This window comes from Hydractinia symbiolongicarpus, chromosome 2 (genome assembly GCF_029227915.1).
Source record: "Hydractinia symbiolongicarpus strain clone_291-10 chromosome 2, HSymV2.1, whole genome shotgun sequence".
NCBI lineage: Eukaryota > Metazoa > Cnidaria > Hydrozoa > Anthoathecata > Hydractiniidae > Hydractinia > Hydractinia symbiolongicarpus.
The window spans coordinates 22,784,610-22,807,123 of NC_079876.1; the positions used below are offsets into that span (position 1 = coordinate 22,784,610).

General features: G+C 37.6%; 1 protein-coding gene across 1 annotated transcript; it reads right to left on the reverse strand.

The window, feature by feature from the left end:
• Nucleotides 1–327: 327 nt before the first annotated feature.
• On the reverse strand, nucleotides 328–19,442 carry LOC130630219 (uncharacterized). The gene is made up of 6 exons (XM_057443621.1): nucleotides 18,524–19,442; nucleotides 17,155–17,475; nucleotides 15,840–16,130; nucleotides 15,150–15,171; nucleotides 2,228–2,481; nucleotides 328–1,722 (listed from the first exon to the last, which is right to left on the reverse strand). Exons 1-6 carry the CDS (start codon nucleotides 18,537–18,539, stop codon nucleotides 458–460), a joined length of 2,169 nt encoding a protein of 722 aa, XP_057299604.1. The 5' UTR covers nucleotides 18,540–19,442; the 3' UTR covers nucleotides 328–457.
• Between the last annotated feature and the right edge of the window lie 3,072 nt (nucleotides 19,443–22,514).

A 22,514-nucleotide genomic window follows, 5' to 3' on the forward strand; every position in this document is an offset into this window, starting at 1 on the left:
TTTCGGTTGAAATATTTCCGTTGGACGCCACATTTCTACAGATCCTTTATCCACTGGACTCACGTTGTTTTCGCCTTCTGGCGTGGTTAATACAATTTCTTTCTCCTTTGCCTCAAGATTCGGCCTTTCTTGATGTTTAATCACTGAAATGTTTTGGCAGGTCTCTTCTTGCAAAACCTTTAAGACTTCGCTTATATTTTTTGTTATTCTCATGCATTTCTTTAACTTAAAAACTTTCATTCCAGTAAATTTAAAGTTGTATTTCTTGTGTTCTTGCTTCTCTCCATAATGCACGAATGTCCTTTGCTTTTCCAAGGAATGCGGAAGAACAAGGACACACGATTTCGCCAGGGTATCTTTTTCTAGACGCTCTCTAATCGCCACAGCATCCTTCATATCTAGTGATTCGCCATCGAATTCATCAATAATAAGGTGAAATATTTTATCATAGTGCTTGTCAAGCAACAAATCGAGCAAGTAGGAAAGCGATGGAATGTATGAAAAGCCAAACATATACGGAGACATCTCCAACGTAGAAAAATTCTGCAATGTCATCATCGCGAGAAACTTCAAGTTGAAGAATGGAAAAAAGAAATCTTTTGACATCTGTTGTCAACGGACTCGTGTCACTCCAGGATATGTAATAGATCACCGTCTTTTCCGTTGCCAATTCCAAAAGGGCCTGTAATTGATACACACCAACTAACGTTTTACCCGATCCAAAATTTCCAAGTACAACTTTTTTATTTTCAGCACTATGTATTACCTTTAGTTGATTTGGAGTAAGCACAAACATTGATTTAACCTGATCTGTTCCTCCTCGATTTAGAGACGGTACAGCACTCTTAGAATTGCCATGCGAGAAGGCGGTTCTTGTTGCCATAAATGCGGTTATTGAGCTCAGGATCGTCATAAAGCTACCTTGGGAGATTGTGGATGGACTCAAAGCAATGGCTTGACTGATACTCTTTACCAAGTTGTTAAGGTATGATACACTGGATTCTTGGTCAATTAAATTTACCACGTCCATGATGTGGCAATTAGCACAGCTCAAATGATCGCTTTGTTTGATAAAATTAGGGGCAGCAATGATGTTTGCAAATACTGTTGGGCTTTTTTTCACACTATTGTTCAAGATAACTGATAGATGTTTAATATCTTCGTCTCCCTTCCTTATTTCGTCATTAATGGAGTTGACAACTTTTTCATCCGTATATCTGATGTTGAATATCATTAAAGGGTTGGGACAAATTACCAATATCCTTTTTCTGTAGTCGATAGGATTTTCGCTGATAAGACCTCTCAAATCAGAAAGTTGCATGAATTTAAGATGACTAATTGCATCATAATGCCACAACACCGCTCCGACTCCACCACCCAATGCAGCTGCTTCTTTTAGAAAGATCTTTGACCAATGTAAAAGTTTTGAAAATTTATCTCGTTTCACATAATAAGGCGGAAAGATTAGGACAGTTCTGATTGCATTCGCAGTGGGATGTCCGTAATAATCCTTTGTGTACGATTTGCAAACATTTAGCCATTCTTGGTAACTTACTTTTGATTTTAAGCCTCCACCGCAATTATACCATATTTCTGTTGGTAGGACTAATTCATCCAAAAGATCTTCTATTGCTTCGCATACATCCACGCTGAAATGACTTATCACTGCAACAGTTAAGGAATTTAACCTTGACTGATGATCCGAAAGTGCTGTACGTATATCTAATAAACAAAAAAGAAGAGAATTATTTTACTAAGAATAACCTTATCAGCTCTGATTGGTACTGTTATCAAGAAGATTTCTGCGAAGGGGATCTTAGGGCAATTAAAGTTAAATTTGAGCCGCAGAGGATTTACAAGCACAGAAACTGATCAGCTAGACCAGCGCCCAGGATACCCATCATATTTTTAAGCTAAGGATCAATTCACATTTTGATAAGTTCTGAAATAACACGATCGAGGAGGCAAATCTCTGTCACAAAGTCACCAGTAATAACACTCCTACTGCTTTCCCAGTAAAAAACTGGAAAAAAAAAACATTTGAAATTATGTGCAATGTTTTACGTTTTTTTATCATATACTTCTCAACAGTTTGTTTTTTAAGTTGATTTTAATTAATTTTGTTTAAGCATAAGGAATTTCTCTATTTTTGCAAAACGGTAGTTTTGAGAATGCGATTCCAACTGGGATTTCTCAGTGATAAATCTCAAAGGTATTTTCAACTTACTTGGAATTTCGTGAGAATATCTTTTCCCATTGCAATCCACAATTTTGAACTGCAGTTGACTCTTCATAAGTTCTTTGTTAAAGATAAAATAAAAATCGTTTTCGAATTTTCGTTCTTTATATTCTTTATTCTTTTCTATCACAGCGAAAGTGTCCTCTTCTCGTTCTTGTTTTTTAACTTCAATGCTGCGAATTTCCTCTCTCATTTTTAAGTTGATAATGATTTTAGTAGATGTATTCTGATATACGGAATGGCTAAGAATATAATAGGGACAGTTAGAAAAATATAGTTGTGAAAAAGCATTGCGATAGTTAATATTTTTCTTGAGAATATTTTTCTCTGCATTAGAAGGTAAATCATTATTTGTTTAATTACTCTTATTTATACGTATTTTTATTCTTTAAAGCATTCAGAATTGTATTTTATAACCAACTGCTACTGTAACTGCACGTACTTATTAAATGAAAAGATCTCTTATTAATAATACGAAGCTTTCGTCTGTCTGTGACTTTTGCATAGTCGATTTAATTTTTACAATTTTTTTTAACAAAGTCTATTAAACATCGCCTATAAAATTGTCCTGTGTTTTACCAAACTTTGACGTTAAAACAATAGTAATGCCAAAAGAAAGTAGATTAGGACTAGTCTATAAGGCGTGGAAAAATCCACTTGGTCAGGATAACCATGGAAAAAAAGTGTCATTTAAATTTTGATGACGTCAGCGGTGTCCCGTTCACAAGAAGAAAAAAATAGAAAATTGTTCTTACGTTGTATATGATCATATGCTTTTAATGAAGGGTTAATGAGATAAAAGGTTTAAAAAGTTTGATGGCGTCGGCAAAGCCGTGGGGGCTTTGCCGACGCATCAAGTTAAAGAATTTTTTTGACTTCATCATATCATATAGATCTTGAAAGGCTGATAAAAAAAATATATTTATGCGTTTATAACAGGATAAAGTTACAACCGTCATTTTTCATTTCAAAGTCATCATTATCTATGTTATCTAGTAAAGTTACAACTTTAAAAATACGATTGTAAAATCAACATTAGTTATTTTCTGTAAGCAATTTACTTAAACGATTTGTAAAGAAACGCCCTTACCTACCCATTTTGTGCACTTTGTATCCTCATTAACCTTACGTAAGAACTTTTTACTTTGAGCCTAACGATTCTAGAAAACCGACATTTTTAGCCTATAATTTTTAAATTGATTCTGAAAAAAGAGCGTGTAAAATGGAACAATAATAAAAACACTTTAGAAATAAAAAAATGAGATGACATTTAGAACATACTTAACACCATTCGGTCCGGGGGGGGGGGGCGGATTCCGCCCCCCCCCCCTGACGGTTTTTTTAATAACTCCTAATTGCTTTCTTATATGGCTACGATACTTACTGAGTTTCAACATTTATCTATTAGACACCTGTATGCTAAATTTTTAGGTCCCATACTTTTCAGAGGCTTCGATGTTGGCCATTACTCGAAACTACCCCTAAAATCTCTATGAAATCCTTACAATGGGGAAAATATAATAACTCCTGTTAGGATTATCTTTAAAACTTGAAACTTGCAACACAACTTTGTTTCATCAAGAAGAATCATTTTAAATAATTTTGACACGTGGCTAATCCGATTTCCCGATTTTGTCGGATTTTACCCGAAAATCGGAAAAAAACGGATTTTCGGGCAATTTTTGGCAATTTTTTTTCCGATCCATGTAAAAACCGGAAGATATGTTAATAAAAATTTATTTAGCTTTCAGAAACTTCAAACAGAATGTAAAAATTCGCTCTAGAACAAAAGTAATTATATTTTAAGCAGATAGTTGCATTTTTAACAATTTTCAAGCTTCTGATGACATCACAGAAAATGTGCTGACGCAAGCAAAAATTTTTGCCGCTATTTTGTTCCTTTTATGACGTACTATAAGTGTGCCAAGTTTAATTCAATTTGAACAATCCTATGAAAAGTTATTGAGGGGGGGGGGGCGGAATTTGCCCCCCCGGTCATAGTATATTCGAAAAACCCCGGACCGAATAGGGTTAAACGATGGAGGAATTATATCTAACGAAAGAAAGCAAAAAAATGTGAATATATTAAAGTATATCCGTGGGGATAAATGTATAATGTATTCATGATATTTCACCTTTATTATATAACGAACAGTAGTAGTAGGGAGTGATTATAGGTACTTTTCTTTCCTCATACACCTTTACCCCCAAAAAACCCGCTTCCACCACTTTCACCACCACCTCCACCCAAAATCGGCAAATCCGACGTCATCCGAAAATAAAATCAGAGAAATACCGATTCTGATAATACGCAAGCGCAATAGTGTATATAATATATATGCTGACATCAACAAAATTAGAATATGAGTAAGGGAAATTCCCACACTCAATGACCGCGCTAGAAATTTTGTTGATTGAGATCAAAAATATATAAAGATGAGTTGGAGGCAAGAAAGCTGGAAAAAATTGGTTGAAGAGAATCCCCTAGTGATAAGATATGTACCGGACTAATTCAAGATCCAGGAAATGTGCAACAAGGCTTTTCAATCAGATCCCCTTATGTTCAAATTTGTTCCCGACAGGTTCAAGACACAGGAAATGTGTAACATGGCGGTTCAAGAACATCCCAGGGCACTCAGGTATATTCCGGATCATTTCAAGACCCAGAAAATGTGCATTAGAGCAATTCAAGGGAGGGACTGGCTGCTGCGCTATGTTCCGGACTGGTTCGTGACCCGGGAAATGCGAAGGGATAATATTTATTCCCAATTGCTCGAGGAATATCGACAGAGGAAAGCGGCAAGGGCTGAGATTAAAGAAGAGATACTTCCTATTGCATGGCATCCCGATAGAGTGATAGACTTGTGTTTTTCAGAGGATGAAAAGGCAGACCTTGAGTTTTTGTGGAGTAAATAAAACGATGAATAAACGATGTGATGAATGTGGGATTAATCTTGATAAATATGACAGATGCGAGAAGTGTGGACGGAGGTTAATTATATGTGAAAAAATGCTGTGTTGGCAACACTATATCATGTGGCTCACCTACAACGGAGGAATATGTCCTTGTAAAAACCCTAGTTAGAGTCTAATTTTCATAAATAAACGGGATGTTTAAATTTTATGGAAATAATATTGAAACAACGGCTTTTTATAGCAACCTAGCTGCATTTAACATCTTTGATATAAAGATCGAAAACATTGTACTTAGCGATCCAATACAAGCCATCAAAGGCAAGGATGCTAGATTTGTGATAGGTTACAAAAATGATAATAGAATCACCGCCCTACTAATCAGAACACCAAGGGGGCTATATAGCAATGGAGCATCTCGTTATGATGATAGTTCCTCACTTACAATGTCATTTAACTTACGGAAACATCCAGAATGGCTTCAGAAATGCCAAAGCATATTGACATGGATTGAGAAAATATATGGTAGTGAATTCACTACCCCACCAGTTAAAAAAGGCTATGTTAGTACCGAAGTAAAGGAATGGAATAGGGAGATTATTACTGATTTTCATGCTCAACCAGTACCACTGAAGCAGCCCTGCGACTGCATCTGCATTTCAAAGCTATCAAGTATCTATCGGCAAGGGAATAAGAACTATCTGCAGGTTATGCTAGCAGAGTGTAAGTATAAACGAGTGCAACAATCCAGGACACGACACCTTGATTCAGATGATGAGGACATATTCGTCGTAGTATAATATAATAGATAATATATAATAATAATATAAAGAAGCGAGAGATTTAGGTATACGTGGATACTCCACTCTCAAGAGGGCTGATCTTATATCTGCGATTCATAAGGTACAATATAAAGATATTGCAACACAAACCCTTGGGCCTTATTGCAAGCCATGCTCAGATATCGCGGCAATGAAAATACTCGATGAGTACATCAGAGGCCTGGAGGCAAAACAAAAACAAACTGTCATATACGACGGCGATTTTATGGTTGACGCTAGGAACGGTGAAGTGCTTGGTGTGATTTAATGTTTTGTACAAAACATTAAAATTATGAATATTTAGGTGGTGCCTCTAGGTATTTCTTACATATTGTGCAGACTGCAAGTTTTTTAACAATTCTACTCTAGCCTCATCGCGGCCTTTGGCGAAAAGTGCTTGTCTCTCTTGGTCATTGATCTCGCTAACAATCTTCTTCGTACGTTGTCATATTTGTTCCTTGAGCAGAAGGTATTTTTGTTTCTCTTGCATGATCAAACTGAACTCGTAGTCGGATATAGTCCTTGATATGAGGTCCACAATACCATTCAATTTCGTTTCCGCAAGAAGTCTTATTGAGTCGTGTTTTTTCCATTTGTAATTCAGCTTTTTACCCCCTTGTTTTAAGGCCGTCTGCGCCAACCCTACAGCAATAGCGATTCCTCCCATTGCTACCGCTATCCCACTGAGCATGCTCCCTATACCTACGCCTGAGGTGATTACGCTTATCGCTAATAGCCCGTGATCCATGTAGTGTATCCAGGTTCCATGCATTCCAGATTTTTTAGCGAGTTTTTCACGTTGCTTAACTTCGCTTCGCAGAAATTGTTCGATCTCTTCAATTTTCTTCAATCGATACACATGCCCCTCATTTTCTTGATCCGGTGCACTAGGTGGTAAGCTCGGATAAAGCTTTGTAATATCTGTCATTTATTCTATGAGTAAGTGCATGGTTATACCCATAAATGAAACATTCTGATCGTGGTGATGCTCATCCGTCAGCATAAACTCTAGACGGTCTGTTGAACCTTTCAAAGGTAAGTACACGGGGTTATCGAAACTCCACGATAACATGTCTCCCCAAGCACCTACCTCCTTGGTCGGTAGGATGGCCATTATCTTGGATTTTTTACCATACAGCAAGCAATCATCCTCATCTAACTGAGGGCAAACAAGCCTCAGTCGCCGGTATACGTCAGTCTTGTTGACGATACTCGCTAAATCCTCGATCTTGTACAACCCATTCATTATTTCAATTCGAGTAACCGTCTGATCAGGCCCTACCTTACGGATGGTAAAATCGTTGTTGCTGTAGAGGTTCAGCCACGTAGGTCAAATGCTGATCGATTTTAAAGCGATCCTCGTGTCCTGCCCTAGGTAGTCCTAAAAAATCGTAGGCTTGTCAATATCAGTAAAAAACAGCTGCTTCATCTTTCTTTAAAGAAAAGATGAATATTTATAGCTATAAACCATTGGCAAAGTATGCTCCAATCATGGGCGATATCTTGAGAGACTCAAGGGCTCAGACCTTATCCAACAAGATATAGTAATAGACGCGAAGGGCTCGTCATTTAAAGTAAGGCTTCCCGATATCTTTGTGGACTATGTTTTCCATGCTAACCCTCAGGTCGATGAATATAGGACTCACCCTTTCAACCTCTGGTCTACGCAGTTGAATTTCTCTGTATCCGCTGCAACATCGGCTCGTAGTATCAGCATGCAACATCTAACGTCTCCATTACCCTTGTGCGTGCCGTGCATCGATTTCATGTATACTTCCAGATCCGGAAGATCCTAGAGGAACTTGAGGTATCGTTGCCTGGCTCCTCCCGCTTCAATTCAACAAACAATATGTTCAACATGAAAAAATTTAGACGTCTGGCCCATGAATTTGGTGTATCTCCAAATGAGCAAGAATGGAAAAATGAGAGTATTTTCAGTTCGTGGCAAGCCAAACGTAAAGATTTTCCTGGCAGTGGGCCTTCATATTTTAATGAAAATTCATGGAGTAGGTGGGTAATCGAAAATAGTCAGGATCTTACACGTGTTGGCTTTGAAAAGTTATCGCAAAGTGTACGATGCTACGCGTATTTGATTTTGGAGTCCCAAGCCAATGCGTGATCGAAATTATTGGTAATCAAGGCAGTTATATCGATGACCAACGAATATACTTGACAACCTCTGAACAGCTGGTGATTATACCTACAAATACAGGTAGAGAGATTAGTGAATTCGAGAACGTACTCGGATATGCACGAAGCAAGGTCGACTATAGTGTTGCCCATGGCGTCTACATGATCCCAAGCGATATGTCACTGAGGATCGGAAATGTGGCTGGATTTAACAACAAGATCCTGATCAATCAGGACCATTCCAAGACTGGTATCAATCCCAATATTAACGTTCCGCATGCTGTTGTACCAAGGAAGCAAGTACATGATATAACCCTCTCTCCACCACCCTCCGAGGAAGCTGCTGTTCACGAGGATACCAAAGCCCCGCTGGTTACGGTAGGAGTAGGACTTATCCTTGCTTTCATCTGGATGAAGAAATAGGTCTAATGTGTTGAACAACATATTAGACTCTTCATCGATTCTTACTCCTCCTGTTACTTACATACGCAACAACAATACCCACAACGGCAGCCAAGGCCATATACAAGTGCTTTGCTGCGAATTCAACAACTCTCGCGCAACTCTAAAAAAGAACGACACCACGCTGCCAATGATCCCTGGTAATGCAGCCCCAGCCTTGCCTGCTAGATACTTCAGGAGTTTTCCCAGTCTCTCCAGCTCCTTTTGAACAAACCCTTTGCCTGCAGCACTACTTCCTCCAGCACCAGCTCCTGCTGCCCCACTACCAACTGTGAGCGCCAGAACGATGGTAGAGACCAGTAGACCAACAGCTGAGACGATGCTCGCGTTAGTGAGCCCCTGCTCTTTGAACAAAATGGTCAATTTTTCCTATAGGGATGTGTCATCTCCAGCTATTTTCATGAGGGTCTCCTTAATCGCCTTCAGCTGATTGTGGATATCCTTATCCCAAAATTTTTGTTGCTCCTCGGATGCACTTGGTGTAGCTTTCTTTGTCTTTAACCCCTTTAGTTTATCGCTGAGAGTCTGAAAATCGCGCTTAAACCCCCTTCTTTCACGTTCGTCTAAGGCTTCGGTAAAGGGAGTATCTTCCATAAGGCTCTTCGTTTCATCTAGAACATTCTCGAGTACCGCCAACATTTCGATGTCACCAGGGCTGTTATCGACTGTATCAATATCATTCAGGAGTTTTTGAGCCATTGCTTTACCTTTGTTTGGTGTAATATAGTCGGTAAAACCTAAGGCCTTCAGACGCGTAGGTCCTAAGGCCTATAGATATAGGTCTCTATAGATGTAATAGCTCTTAACCCACCGGTCGTAGTCGTAAGCAATATCTCTTTATAGTCACCCAGCGTAACCGCCCTAAAACAAGCTTTTTACCTTCATTGACCCTAAAATAATGATAATTTTTATCGGTTGACAGCCTTAATCCTAAATGCTCGCTAAGTTTAGCATAAAGATCGTCGACAGTTTCCTCTAAATTCTGTTCCCCAAGCCCAACATCCAATCGCCTACGCGCACCTCCCTGCTGTTGTCCTGGTGTTAGGCTGACATCAGGCTCGGGTCTAAGGATCTCGCTCTCGCTACTAAACTCCTCGGCTTCGTCATGAATATCTTCCTCTGGCGTAAAGTCATCTTCATATCCTGGATTATCAGCCATTTATTTCAACCACCAGCTTACCTAAATAAATGAGTGTTTTTGGAGGACTAAGCCCTTATCAGGAAGTCAAGACTATGCTCGCTGTCAAAGGCAAGCGGCAGCGGGTTAAAGTGAGTCATGTACCGTCCACGATTGTCCAGAATGAGGATTTCTATGTGGAAATACCAAACATGGGTCGGGACGATGTTATATTTCCTGGGAGTATCCGGCTACTATTTGATATGGAACTGACCGGCACCGACACGAAAAGAACGATCGTTAGCAACATCGAAAAAACCCTTGTGAGGGACCTTCGTATTACTTTGAATGGTAACGAGGTGCAGCATATTGCGCATTATAATGTATTCAGTGTCTACCGTGATCTAAGGATTTCGAAATTTAATAGGGAGAACAATCTGATTTTGGAGGGAATCAATCCAAATGACGGGACAATTCGCGCTTTACAGGTAAAAGCGTCTGACCATGTAGGAACAAATGAGGAGCGTGCTATAGCCGCGGCGTATGGAAACACCTTTTGTATTCCGTTGGGGAAAATGTTCGAGTTGACGAGAGATCTCCCGTTTTATCAACATGAACTCCACGATAGGCTACAGTTCGTTCTACATTTCGCTTCATACAATCAAGTCATCAAGGATGCCGGTACACCAGCCGCGGGCTCAACCGCAGTCAAAGCAGCTGACGCTACATACAAAATCTCTAACATTTCGCTCGAGTTTGAAAAATTAGTAAATGAGGATCTGGCGGGCGCTATGATGTCGCGATACAGCCGCCTCGCCCTACCATATTAACGAGTATTAAGGAGTAAAGTGGTGACTATGAAGAAAAGTGATACATCCTACAGTCTCCAAGTCGATACCCCTGCTAAATCCTTGGTGGGTATATTACAATTATTCGTCGATCCTGGAGTATCCAAGGCTTATGCGGGTGTCAATGAGCAATTCTACAATCCCAAAATCGAGAAGATTTCTGTCACGGTGGAGGGTGAGTCCAATGAGCTGTATTCACATGCTATGTTCTCTCGAGATCATTTACAGCAGATCGTTGAATTATTCGGGTGCCATGATAGTGAAGTCACCATAGGTCAATTTTTCACCGAGCGCTATGCGCTATTCATTGATTTCAGGGCAACACCTGATCGGGGCCTACATGGTAGTGGGCGGCCTCTGCAAAGGTTATCGGACGGTATAGCGCTGCACATGACGAAAAAAGCGGATGGCAATGGAGATATTAGGTGCTACGTCTTCCTTATCCAAGACGCGCAATTAAACATCCTGGATGGCAGGTTTCACAGTGTCGAATATTAAGAGATCAAAATTTGTTTTTGTAGGCCTTGGGTCTACAAAATAAATGGCAACAATTGGTGTACTCGTAGCAGGTGCAGCGATCAATGCTCTGGCTTTCAGTCGGTCAAATGTTTTGTTCAGCAAACTCAGTGGGCACGGCGAAAAAGAAAGAAAACGTCATGATTTAGCGGTTGAAAAGCTTCAAGCTGCCCAAGCCCAATGGATAAGGGATAGGCATGCGAAGGTTGATGCATACAATAAGAGAAGGGAGGAACAAAGACAAGCTGGGGGGAGTCTTAAAGAGCTCGACGAGGGAATGCGGGAGTATTTCATTGCAACCATAGAGAAGGCTTCAAAGCTCTCAGATTTTTACACACCTAGCAAAGGCCAAAAAGACGGTGAATTCGCTTTTATAGTGGGATCGTTGGCCTTGCTTGGCCTTGCGGCTTACAAATGGGCATAGATATATGTTTTTCGACATCTAATAAAAGATGTCGAAAACAAAAGCACATATCATTACCAGGGAGGAAGCTGAAAAGCTAAGTCAAATCTACTATTCTCCAGAAAATCTCTGGACTGGACGGAAAGCGATCAAACTGCTCGCTGAAAACTCTGGCCTCTCAAAAAAGAGAGTTATGCACTGGCTGAGTCGTCAGTTGCTCTGGCTCAGGCATATTCGAGGGCCAAAGCGTATCAATTACCCGCATTTCACCATTTTATAAGCTTCTCCTCACCACAAGGGAAGTCCTGTAGCAGGGTGCTTGGCTAGAGCATATTGGCGTCATACCCGAGTATAGTCTTGCACTTGGTTGGCTCGGTATAAATATGCGATCTGATACATGTTACATCCCTCTCGTGGTACCTACAAAATACGATCGCGAGGCCACCTACCATGCCAGTTTGCAGGAGCTCATATGCCTCGTTCTTTGTACATATTGTACCTGTTTACAATCCTCGCATCGGACTTTGGTGCAACGAGCCTCACATTTATGTTTACAGGGATCACCCGGAGCATAAAGCTGTATATCATGGTTCAACCGCAAGGATTTTTTCAGTACATACCGCATCGAAACACCCGGAATGCTCACGGCATTATTTAGAATGTCAATCTCATCCTCGTAGTATGTATTGCGGGTCTTGTCGACGGCCTCGAAAAATGGTATTACGTCCGCCATATTGTATTCGGCTAACTAATCCAGCATCTTTTAAAAAAACTCATTTCTGAACGTCTAGTAATCTTCGGGTGATAGGGTGTTTTTACCACTGAGTGTGCTATAAAATGCCTCATGATCGACTGGGCCCACATAGTTCAACTTTTCGTAGCATGTTAGCCATTCGTATGGGAACACGAGCTTCTCGAGATTGCAATCCAATGACTTTCACCATTTTTCATAACTCAAGCCTGGTGCGAGAAAATTCTTAATATCGATAAATTTGAACCTCGAGGTGGTTAGACACATGTAATCATTATCCATTTTCGCTACTTTGATATTATCATCAATTTCGAAATTTTTTCTTGAATAACCTTTTAGCCTTGGGAGGCTTTTCGCACTCCCATGCAGTGACAAGATTGTACCCCAGCCCTCGAATGTGGTCTTCTTTAAATTTGGTACAATTGAAATTATTTTTATCTACGTTGGTTCGCTGTGGTTGACATGGGCATCCATGCCATTTACAGCCGTGATACTCGTATACTGTCTTTGTATGGGGCTCATACCCATCGATCTTGTATACAGCCTTACTACCCTCACGTATCACGCGTTCTCCTCCATGCCCACAGAGTGCGTGGTGTATATGCCTACCTGTTTGCTTTGACATGGCTTCAATCCATTGGCATGCCGCGTAACTGAAACCCGTATAGGGATAGAATACCTTTCCAGAGCTACTCTGCATGCGCTCAACCCTATCACCTTTGCAAATGATCTTTGTCTTGATACCTTCGCATTCGTTATTCTTGTGTCGTGTGATATTTTTGGATCTGGTAAATCTTTGTGTACAAACCCCGCATTCCCAATGCTGCGTCAATACATCCATCTTCTTGATATAGAAACAATGACCCTGAAGCATACCAATATTGATCGTGTCTAAGTCTTTTCTGTATTGGCTTGTCCATAGACGAGACGCCATGAAGCCTTGTCGGAGTTTGTCGTTGGTTCGAAGACTCTGATATTAATTTCAAATCTTTTAGCGATGCCCTCCAAATCCCCGAGCCTCGTAGCACGTACATCCTCCCTCTTTAGATTATGGTCCTCGTAGTACTCGCGGGCTAATTTGAGGGCCTCTTGCGTAATATGTTTTTCACCTGGCTTTCGATTCTCGCGGTAATAAACCGCCAAGCATCTCCAAAAGCATAGGCTGTCCGTTCTTTCGTCTGTCTTGTCAAAACTATAAATGCACCTCTTGATGCGCAACCAGCCTGGCAAAGGTCCACATCCAAGTAGGGGTTCCCTCGTAGAAATTATCTTGATCTGAACGTGCTTGAATATTATTTTACTTCATATGCTCCTGGTGTCTCGATAGTTCTATCTGGTGGCAAGTAGGCTTTCGTCCAAAATTCGGCATCTTCCAGATCCAGGCGCTTCATCTTGCATTCATCCATAAAAGCCTCGATTTCAGCCATGCTTGAGAGTGACCTGGAGCTCTTTGTTTTGTGGTAATTGGCCACATCTCCACCGCCTCGGTAAATTTCGCAGCTAAAGCTGTATACCACCTTCACACGAATGTCTACGTGTGGTGTGATTTTTCGCATGATGGTATCTGTCAATGGCTGGTTAATGTTTTTGTTGAACCTCCATGTTTTGATGCGGTTTCCGTCTTCTATCATTTCAGTGTCATCATCAAAAATATTATGGATATCCTCAATTACATCAGTATTGGTGGCATGCTTAGATTCTTTCCCGAACATGTGTTTGAGGTCCTCATTTCCTTGGTATTCATCTTCGATGCTGACCCGTTGAACCTCATCGTGGAGGGTTGGTGTTCCTGAAAATTTATCCCTGACCCTGTTATAATAGTAACTAACGGGATCCTTCACGCTCCTTATTTGGTTAGCGAGAGCTTCGCGAGTTGCCGCTACTGGTGCTGATACTGTATCATATAGTTTACTGATTGCCTTTTTGAAAAAAATTCATCCTTTTACTATAGGTACATTTTATTCCAACCAGAAAAATTTTTGATTTGGTCAAGGATTGAATAATTGGGGAATTTCCCGTACTCATATTCTGTATACTATTATTTATAGCGTATACGCTATTGCGCATGCGTATTATCGGAATCGGTATTTTCTCGGATTTTATTTTCGGATGACGTCGGATTTACCGATTTTGGGTGGAGGTGATGGTGGAAGTGGTGGAAGCGGGGTTTTTGGGGGTAAAGGTGTATGAGGAAAGAAAAGTACCTATAATCACTCCCTACTACTACTCGAATCAAAATTTTATCGTCAGCTTAACTTTTTTATAAATTCTGAAACCACTAAGAGTTATTTCAATAGGCAACAAACAAGCATTAATCGTTGATATTATAGAACATACGTTGCATGTCAATTTGTTCAATAACAGAATCATCGGTAAAATAATATTTCTTCGGCAAGATCAATTACCTCGAGTGGATAAATTTAATATTCAACAAATTGGCATGTAATGTCAACCTATTATTTGAATTTTTGCTAAAAAATTTGGTGTTTTATGGTCAATTTATAGACAATTCTTGACATATTCTAAAATTTTCTAAAATGTAACGTTAACGATTCTTGTCAAAAGAATTCCTATAAAAACATATGTGTATACTGATAATGTTTACATTTATAGCTACCATTTTGGTTGCTATGAGGTTAAAACTTAAAAGTTATACCGTGCTTTATAAAAGTGCCCGTAGGTTTTTAACCAATCCGCGAAGCGGATTTCCTGTTTAAACCGGTTGAAAATAACTGTTAGTTAATAAACTATGATATAACTAAAGTAAGTAATTTCTCGTTTCGTCTTGTGTGTTGTTATTAATGTTGACACTTAGAGCAGCTAAGACAGAGTGCCATGAGATTCGCCATAAACGATTTGCTGCTTTTTCATGATATGGAAAATAAAGAATTTATCAATTATTATTTATTTATTACCGAAAAATAACATTGCTTTTTAAGTACAGCTTACCTTATTATTTTTTCATGAATATCTATAAAAAAAGTAGAGAAATGTTATTTGTATATATAGTCCACAATCAGTGAATAGGAGTGCAAGTAAAGTCTTTTAGTATTTTTGTCTAAATAATGAGAGCAGCAAAATATGTTATCAATATTTTGATGTCAAATTGATTTTACTACAATACTTAGTACTTGTGTTATGCGTTATCGCCATTTGTCGATAATACACATGGCTGGTAGCCAGATTCTTACGGCTGATTAAAGCCATGTACCCTATTCCCCTTGCATATAAGCTCGCCCTGTTTAAAAGCCCATGGGATTATATCTCACTGGGCCTTTATACGGGAGACTTTTTAAATTAAGGAATAAAAAGGAAGGAGAAATGCATTTATTCCCACAATTTCTTCTCTTCTGCAAATATCTTTTTACATGTTCACCTTTTTTGAGAAAAGTTACTTTTGCTTTAATAACATATTCACACGGTACTTTCAAACCATTCCTTCTTTTGTTTTGCCTTTTTTCAAAAATAATAGCTCTTATCGAGCATTACCAACCTAGTCACATCTTCAAATTTTGACGGCATACTTATAAGCCCATGGGCCTTTATACGGGAACGTTTTTCAAATCGAAAAAAATTCAGACAAAAGCCCATGGGCATTTATGTGGGGGTTTAGGGTAACGATATTGTAGGGTATTTTACCTTCTACTTCACCCAACTGGATAGGGGTTTCCAACATTTGCAATACACCACTTAGATTTTGCCAGGTTTTGTATTCGTTTACCGTTCTTTTCTCCCAGCAATTTAGGACATCAAGTATTCGTTTATTAACATTATCTGGTGAATCGATGTAAATGTTTTCCACATCTTCAAATTTGAGTAAAAAATGAGCCAAATATCTGCACTGGCTGGCTGCTTTTGTTGATATCTCCCAATAAATTCTTTTCCGCACGATTTGCTGAGAGTTGAAAGCCTTTGCCTTTTTATCGTTATCTAAAAATTAAAAATAAATTTTACATTTCTGTAATCCTTAAACATTGTCCATAATTTTTTTTTATTCTGCAGATGTTAAAGTTTAATGAAGTACTGCTTCCATATTTGCCTCTTACACAACCACCATTGAGCGCGTGTAATAGAGATAACTCTGTATATGGAAATGCCAGTCTGTCCAGCCGCTTTCTAAATTTTGGACGTTTTTTCATGTAGCTCTTCTATATTAATACGAAAGCTGTGTCTGTCTATGATGGGCAAAGTTGATTATATTTTCTACATTTTTTTTTTAAATTTTCTTTAAAATTGACATACTCTATAAAAATATTCTGTATTTTATAAAACTTTTGTTTATGTTTTTAGAACAAATCACGTGATAATAAGTAATAATTTCTTTATCTAAGAATTTTGCTATTGTATTTTTTATTTGCCGTGACCAGTTCAAACCCTGGGGAATGTAATTGAAACAGGGAATCACGGGCAATGAAACATTGTTATTGTTGTTGTCGGTTTCGTTAACGTTTTATATGCTGTCTTAACCAACCCTTTTGTAATAAAAAAGTACTTTAACCTAAAAAAAATTTTAAACGGATTAAACATCAAAAGTACAAAAATTCGCGGTTTTAATTGATCAAGAAGCATAGCCACAATTAACTTTTTGCACTTTCCGACGAAGTACTAAATTGAAAGATGTGTTGAAAATTTTGGAAATGGTAATTTTAGTTGTGTAAGTAAAATTGTGAGCATTTACTGTTTATTTTTTAAAATCAGAAACGACACAATTTTTATCAAGCCAAGGAGCATTTATATTGAGTGAAATCCATTGTGGTTTTATATGCAATAACTTCTTGAGTTAGTTCCGATTTTAGAGTAAAACGATTTAAAGGGACTTTTTTAACTTTTTCTTCTGGGAACATGTCAAGCTTTGAACTGGAATTTTTAGTTCACACATCGGAAAGTATGTGCTAAAAAAAATTCAAGACAAATCAGAAATTTGAAAACACACGGGCATTATGTATTTACATACCGATGGATGGGGTAATTTCAGGCCAGTACAAATCCTCCTCCGTTATAATTTCAGAATCAAAATTACATTTTCCCAAGACCTTGTTGATTCTTTTTAACGGATCCGATTGGTCCACACTATATCGAAACAAAAACAAACACAGGACTTGCAAGACTGGATGGTGATGGTTGGGATTATCAAATATCCGTGTAATAACATCATATCTATCTGGCAACAACTCAAAAGAGAATCTTCTACATTGTAATTGACCGAGAGCTAAAAGCCGTCGTTCTGTGATGTACGCAAGCATACGTAGTCGATCTAACTGTTGTTCATAATAACCTGAAATTTAAAACATGTATGTAAACATTAGTACATGAAGTGTTGGTGATGTATACATTATGAAGACAATACCAGTCGCCTTTTAAAGAACGCGTCTTTTACATTAGGCTTCGCGATGTGTATTTATTCTTAAAATTTTATTATACTCATTTTGACTGTCATTAACACAAAAGCCGGTTATTAACAAAATTCCATATAATTATACGTCAGGAAACCCAGGATTTTTGTGTCATGGTTACAGCTATGTCAGCACGTTTTTGTGATGTTATCAAAAACTTGAAATGTTTTTTAAAATACTACTATCAGCTTAAAATTTATTTAATTTAATTCTGAAGCAAGTTTTTACATTCTGTTCCAAGTTAAAATATATTTTCCGGTTTTTACATATTTCGTATGAAAAAATGCTAAAAATTGCCTAAAAATCCTATTTTCGAGGTTTTTGGGTAAAATTTTAAAAAAATCAAGAAATTGGATTATTTACGTGCCTAAAACCTGCACAATGATTATAAGGATTTTGTAGAGATTTTTAGGGGTGGTTTCAAGTAAAAGCCAATATCAAGGACTCTAAGAGGTATGAGATCTAAAAATGTAACATGTAAGTGTCTTATAGATAATTATTAAAAGTCAAAAAGTATCATAACCATGCGGCAAAGCAAAAACCCCCTTTAACCCCCGAACCATATAGAGTTAATGTTTAATAAAGTTACCTGAATCAATTCTTTGCGTTTTTTTCATTTGAAAAATGATCTCCTTGCTGTATATTTACTCCGGGAGTATAACTGTGGATATTGATGGTTTAATTTTTGGGTATGCACCCAAGAATTAAAATTTTTGCATAAGCCTGACGTTTTATGCAAAAGTTGTAGTTTATTTACACTGAACGTTTTCGTACATTATATTTTCAACACATTTCCCTGTGCGATTTATTAGATTAAAACTTAAAGGTTAAAGTTTTGGCTATTTTCTTTAAAGGGAAATAGCAAAAAGGTCTAATAGTATAAGGTGTAAGGACAATTAATGTATTTATGAAGAGAAAGAAATAACTTACCATACTTTGATGCCATTGTGAAATATCCGACGATAAAACAACAATTTTTTTAACAAACGTCTGTATAATCTGTACCCTTCATATCTTCTCACGGCCTGTAAGCAGCATATTATATAAACGAAAATAAAAATACTGTTCAATAAACAAAAATTTATTCATGTGAGTTGAAATGCAATTCAAGTTTCAAAAGTTATTTCTAAGAACGAAATTTATAGAGAGATAGTAGTATTACATTGAACAATTCCTTTATTAATAAATGAACAATAAATACGAACGAAGATATTGTTCAGATTATTATAGTGAGTAACTAAAAGCGGTTAAAGAGATAAATAGTAAACTACTAAAACAATTTATTCGTATAAAAATTTGATGCGTTGTGAAAGCTTGAATGACAAATTAGGTGTATCACAAACATTAAATTGATGTTTAAACATAAAAATCATTTATAACCGATTGTTATATATACTTGCATATTCTTAATTTACATTTCTTTGCAATAACATCAAGTATACACTGTAACGAGGTGACATATTCTTATCTATGGATTTTAAAAGCCCATAAAATCTGTCGCGCTCTGAAAAATAACAAAATATTTACGTATAAATATTTTTCCATTTGAATTTAATTTTGTCTACCTTTGCGGAAGTATCCCAAAACTTTTTCGGGGTTCATTTTGCTATCAAACTTAACAAGAAGCCTAAAGGCTCAATTCCGCCTTACATAATGTAAAAACATTTCTATTGCAAAGACATCCAATTTTGTGCTGAAAGATGTGGCTGTGATGTGGGGAATTTTTTTTACATATATACTATTAGTCGTGAAAAATCCACGGGGTCACCCGCCCTTTATATATCGCATTTTGTGTTTCTGTAACAGACAGGAAAACAGACAGACGACGTGCTTAACGCGAACTAAGTGTAGGAACTTAGCATCTGCCAAATTAATTTTTGTTCTCTGCCAAATCTTTCACGAATGATAAAAACACAGTCACTACATTGTCGCTGTGTTTGTTGGTTGAATTCGCCTATTTTCGTTTTAAATTCGCGCGCAGATGTGTATAGTTTTCTTGCAGCCTTTTTTTCTTGGCCCTGTTCCGTTTTTCATTATTTGCCTATTGAATCAATTTCAACAAACCTTACCTAACGATGACGAGAGTATAACCCGTTCTGGTTTAGTTTGCCCAGTTGAACCTAAAGATGCCAACAAAGAGTTACGAATACTACTGGAGAAGCTTTTGGGTTCTGAAGATGCAGTTAATCAAGCTCTTCAACATGGCACTGTTGCAAATGCAAATTTAAAATATACATGAGAACGGCCTATTCGGGAATTAAAAACTCCTGGTTTTTTTTTACTATGGCATACCCAACGGTTTTTATTAATGGAAATTGTGATTTAACTGTTCCAGGATTGAATAAAATTAACTTTGAGGAATACATCGAACATATATATTATTGTTCTGATAATCGTGTAGCACGTCATCCGTACTTGAAATTTTTCTTATTAAATATGCGTTTGCATTGCAGCAGGGTAGCTTTCTTGTTTCCCAACAATTAAATGATGCTCATCTCACAATTGCTGAACTGAGAGATAATTTACAAAATGATGATGATTCAGTTCCACGAAAAATTATTAGTATTAGAAAAAACCTAGTAAATACCGATCCATACTGGAGAGACCAAAAAAAATTGGATGCCATGTTGTTTTTTAGACGAAATGAATTTGGCGATTTACCAGCATATTTTGATACCAACAGTTGTGGAGAATTTCATTGAAAACCATTGCATGAACTACTTATTAAGAATTATGAGCTAATAAACAATTTAAACGAAGATGATGTACGGCAGCAAATGGAGAGCGACAATAAATTCAAACGGGAAATGATTCTACAAAATCTTCATATTGTGACGCAGTATTTTGATGCAAGGACTATAAATTACTTTGCCACAGTCAGCAAGGAAGTATTTCAATATGATGACTATTGTTTGCGATATAAATTTGCTAAAAGTCGAGGTGAGATACATGGACATGCCATAATATCGTCATCTAAACATGCCCAAAAAGTAAAAACTATAATGGATAGCTTGTCTGATAACGTTGCAGACTCACAAGCATGCAAAACTGCAGCGCATGAACTTCAATATTGGTTACTAAAAACAAATGAAGACAGTAATGACATTTTTTCACCCATGTTTACTTCACTGCATCCTGCCGGTGGAAATGAAATTATAAATACTTCTGGAATTAGAGATTGGGTTCCTAACAAAGATCAATGGGCAAGACCGGAAAGGACTCAAGCTCCTCCAGATCATAACCCATTGGCACAAGAACTTTCAAATGTTGCTAGTCATGAGGGTGGTATAAAGGAGCAACATACCCATCTTGTGAACAGAATTGGCCTCCATAATTGTAATTCTAATTGTTTGCGTTATCGCCGTAAGAACAAAAAATATACTGCTCCACAGAAGTATTGTCGCTTTCATTTTGGCGATCTTGATCAACAAACCAAAAAAAAAGTGGTAAAATGATTCATTCTTTCAATGCTGTCATAACAGAAGGGGAACATCCTAGATATGAGGGAGCACAGGATCATCCTCGCTTGATGATGCATGTAAAAACACGCCTACTTAGTTGGCTAGCAAATTGTGACAGTCAACCCATTATCGATCAGGACCTTCTCGCTCTACAAAAATACATTGCCAGTTATTCTTGCAAAGGGGCTGCTTCAACCGAAGATTTGGTACATGTTTGTCGGCACCTAATTGAAAACACTACTGACGGAAGCACTGTTAAAAATTTGGCTCAACGACTGCTTCAAAAAATTGCTGGTCTAGTTGACGTATCAGGTGTTGCGGCAGATTTTATTATTAGTGGTGGTCGTTTGACTATATGTACCAGGAATTTTCGATACATTGGTATCAGTGGCTTCCAAGCCACTGGTACCAATGCCAACAGGTACCCAGCCATTACGTTTATTAATACAAGGAACAGCTGGTGTTGGGAAAACATTCATCATTACCGCACTCACTAGAATTGTTCGCCGTATTTTTAAGCGAAATTCTGCTGTTATGAACTTGGCCCCAACTGGTGCAGCATCAGTCCTCATACCTAATGGTCAGACTATACATTCAATGACTCAACCACCACACAAACTGAAAAAAGATAATAGTTTAAGTTCTGTCCAACTTTCTGACTATCCGTTGGGTGATGTATCTCTAAGAAAGCTCAGAAAGTATACAGGCATGCATGAAAACAATGAACTGAAATTATTTCAACTTAATATTGATGAACGTAGCATGCAATCAAAGCTTCTTGTGGCCTGGTGCAGCCAAAGATTATGTGGAAACATGAGACTTTGACAATTATTATGAAGGTGTACCAACTGTCAATTTCTTTGGGGACCTTGGTCAACTTGGACCAATTTGTGCTTTCGATCTACATCAGCCACCAAAACACGATGATTCCACAATCAACTTTGCTGGTTATGCAATCTATCGCTCGTTTCAACATGTTATCGTTCTTACAGAGACCATGCGCCAAGGCCCAGATCAGTTGGATCTTTTACAACCACTTCTTAGAATACGTAATGGTTCGATCACTCAACAAGATTGGCAGGATATAAATAGTCGTTACGAAAATGCTTTGCCCCATACTGAAAAATGTAACTTTCTTCATGGTCGCGTCCTTACATTAATGGAAACATGGAATGAAGTTAATGAAGAAAACCACAATAAATATATATATATATATATATATATATATATATATATATATATATATATATATATATATATATATATATATATATATATATATATATATATATATATATATATATATATATATATATATATATATATATATATATATATATATATATATATATATATATATATATATATATATATATATATATATATATATATATGCAACCTAAACAAGGTGCTTTAACATTACAGCATTATGTTTGTTACGATTGCAAAGAAATTCGACA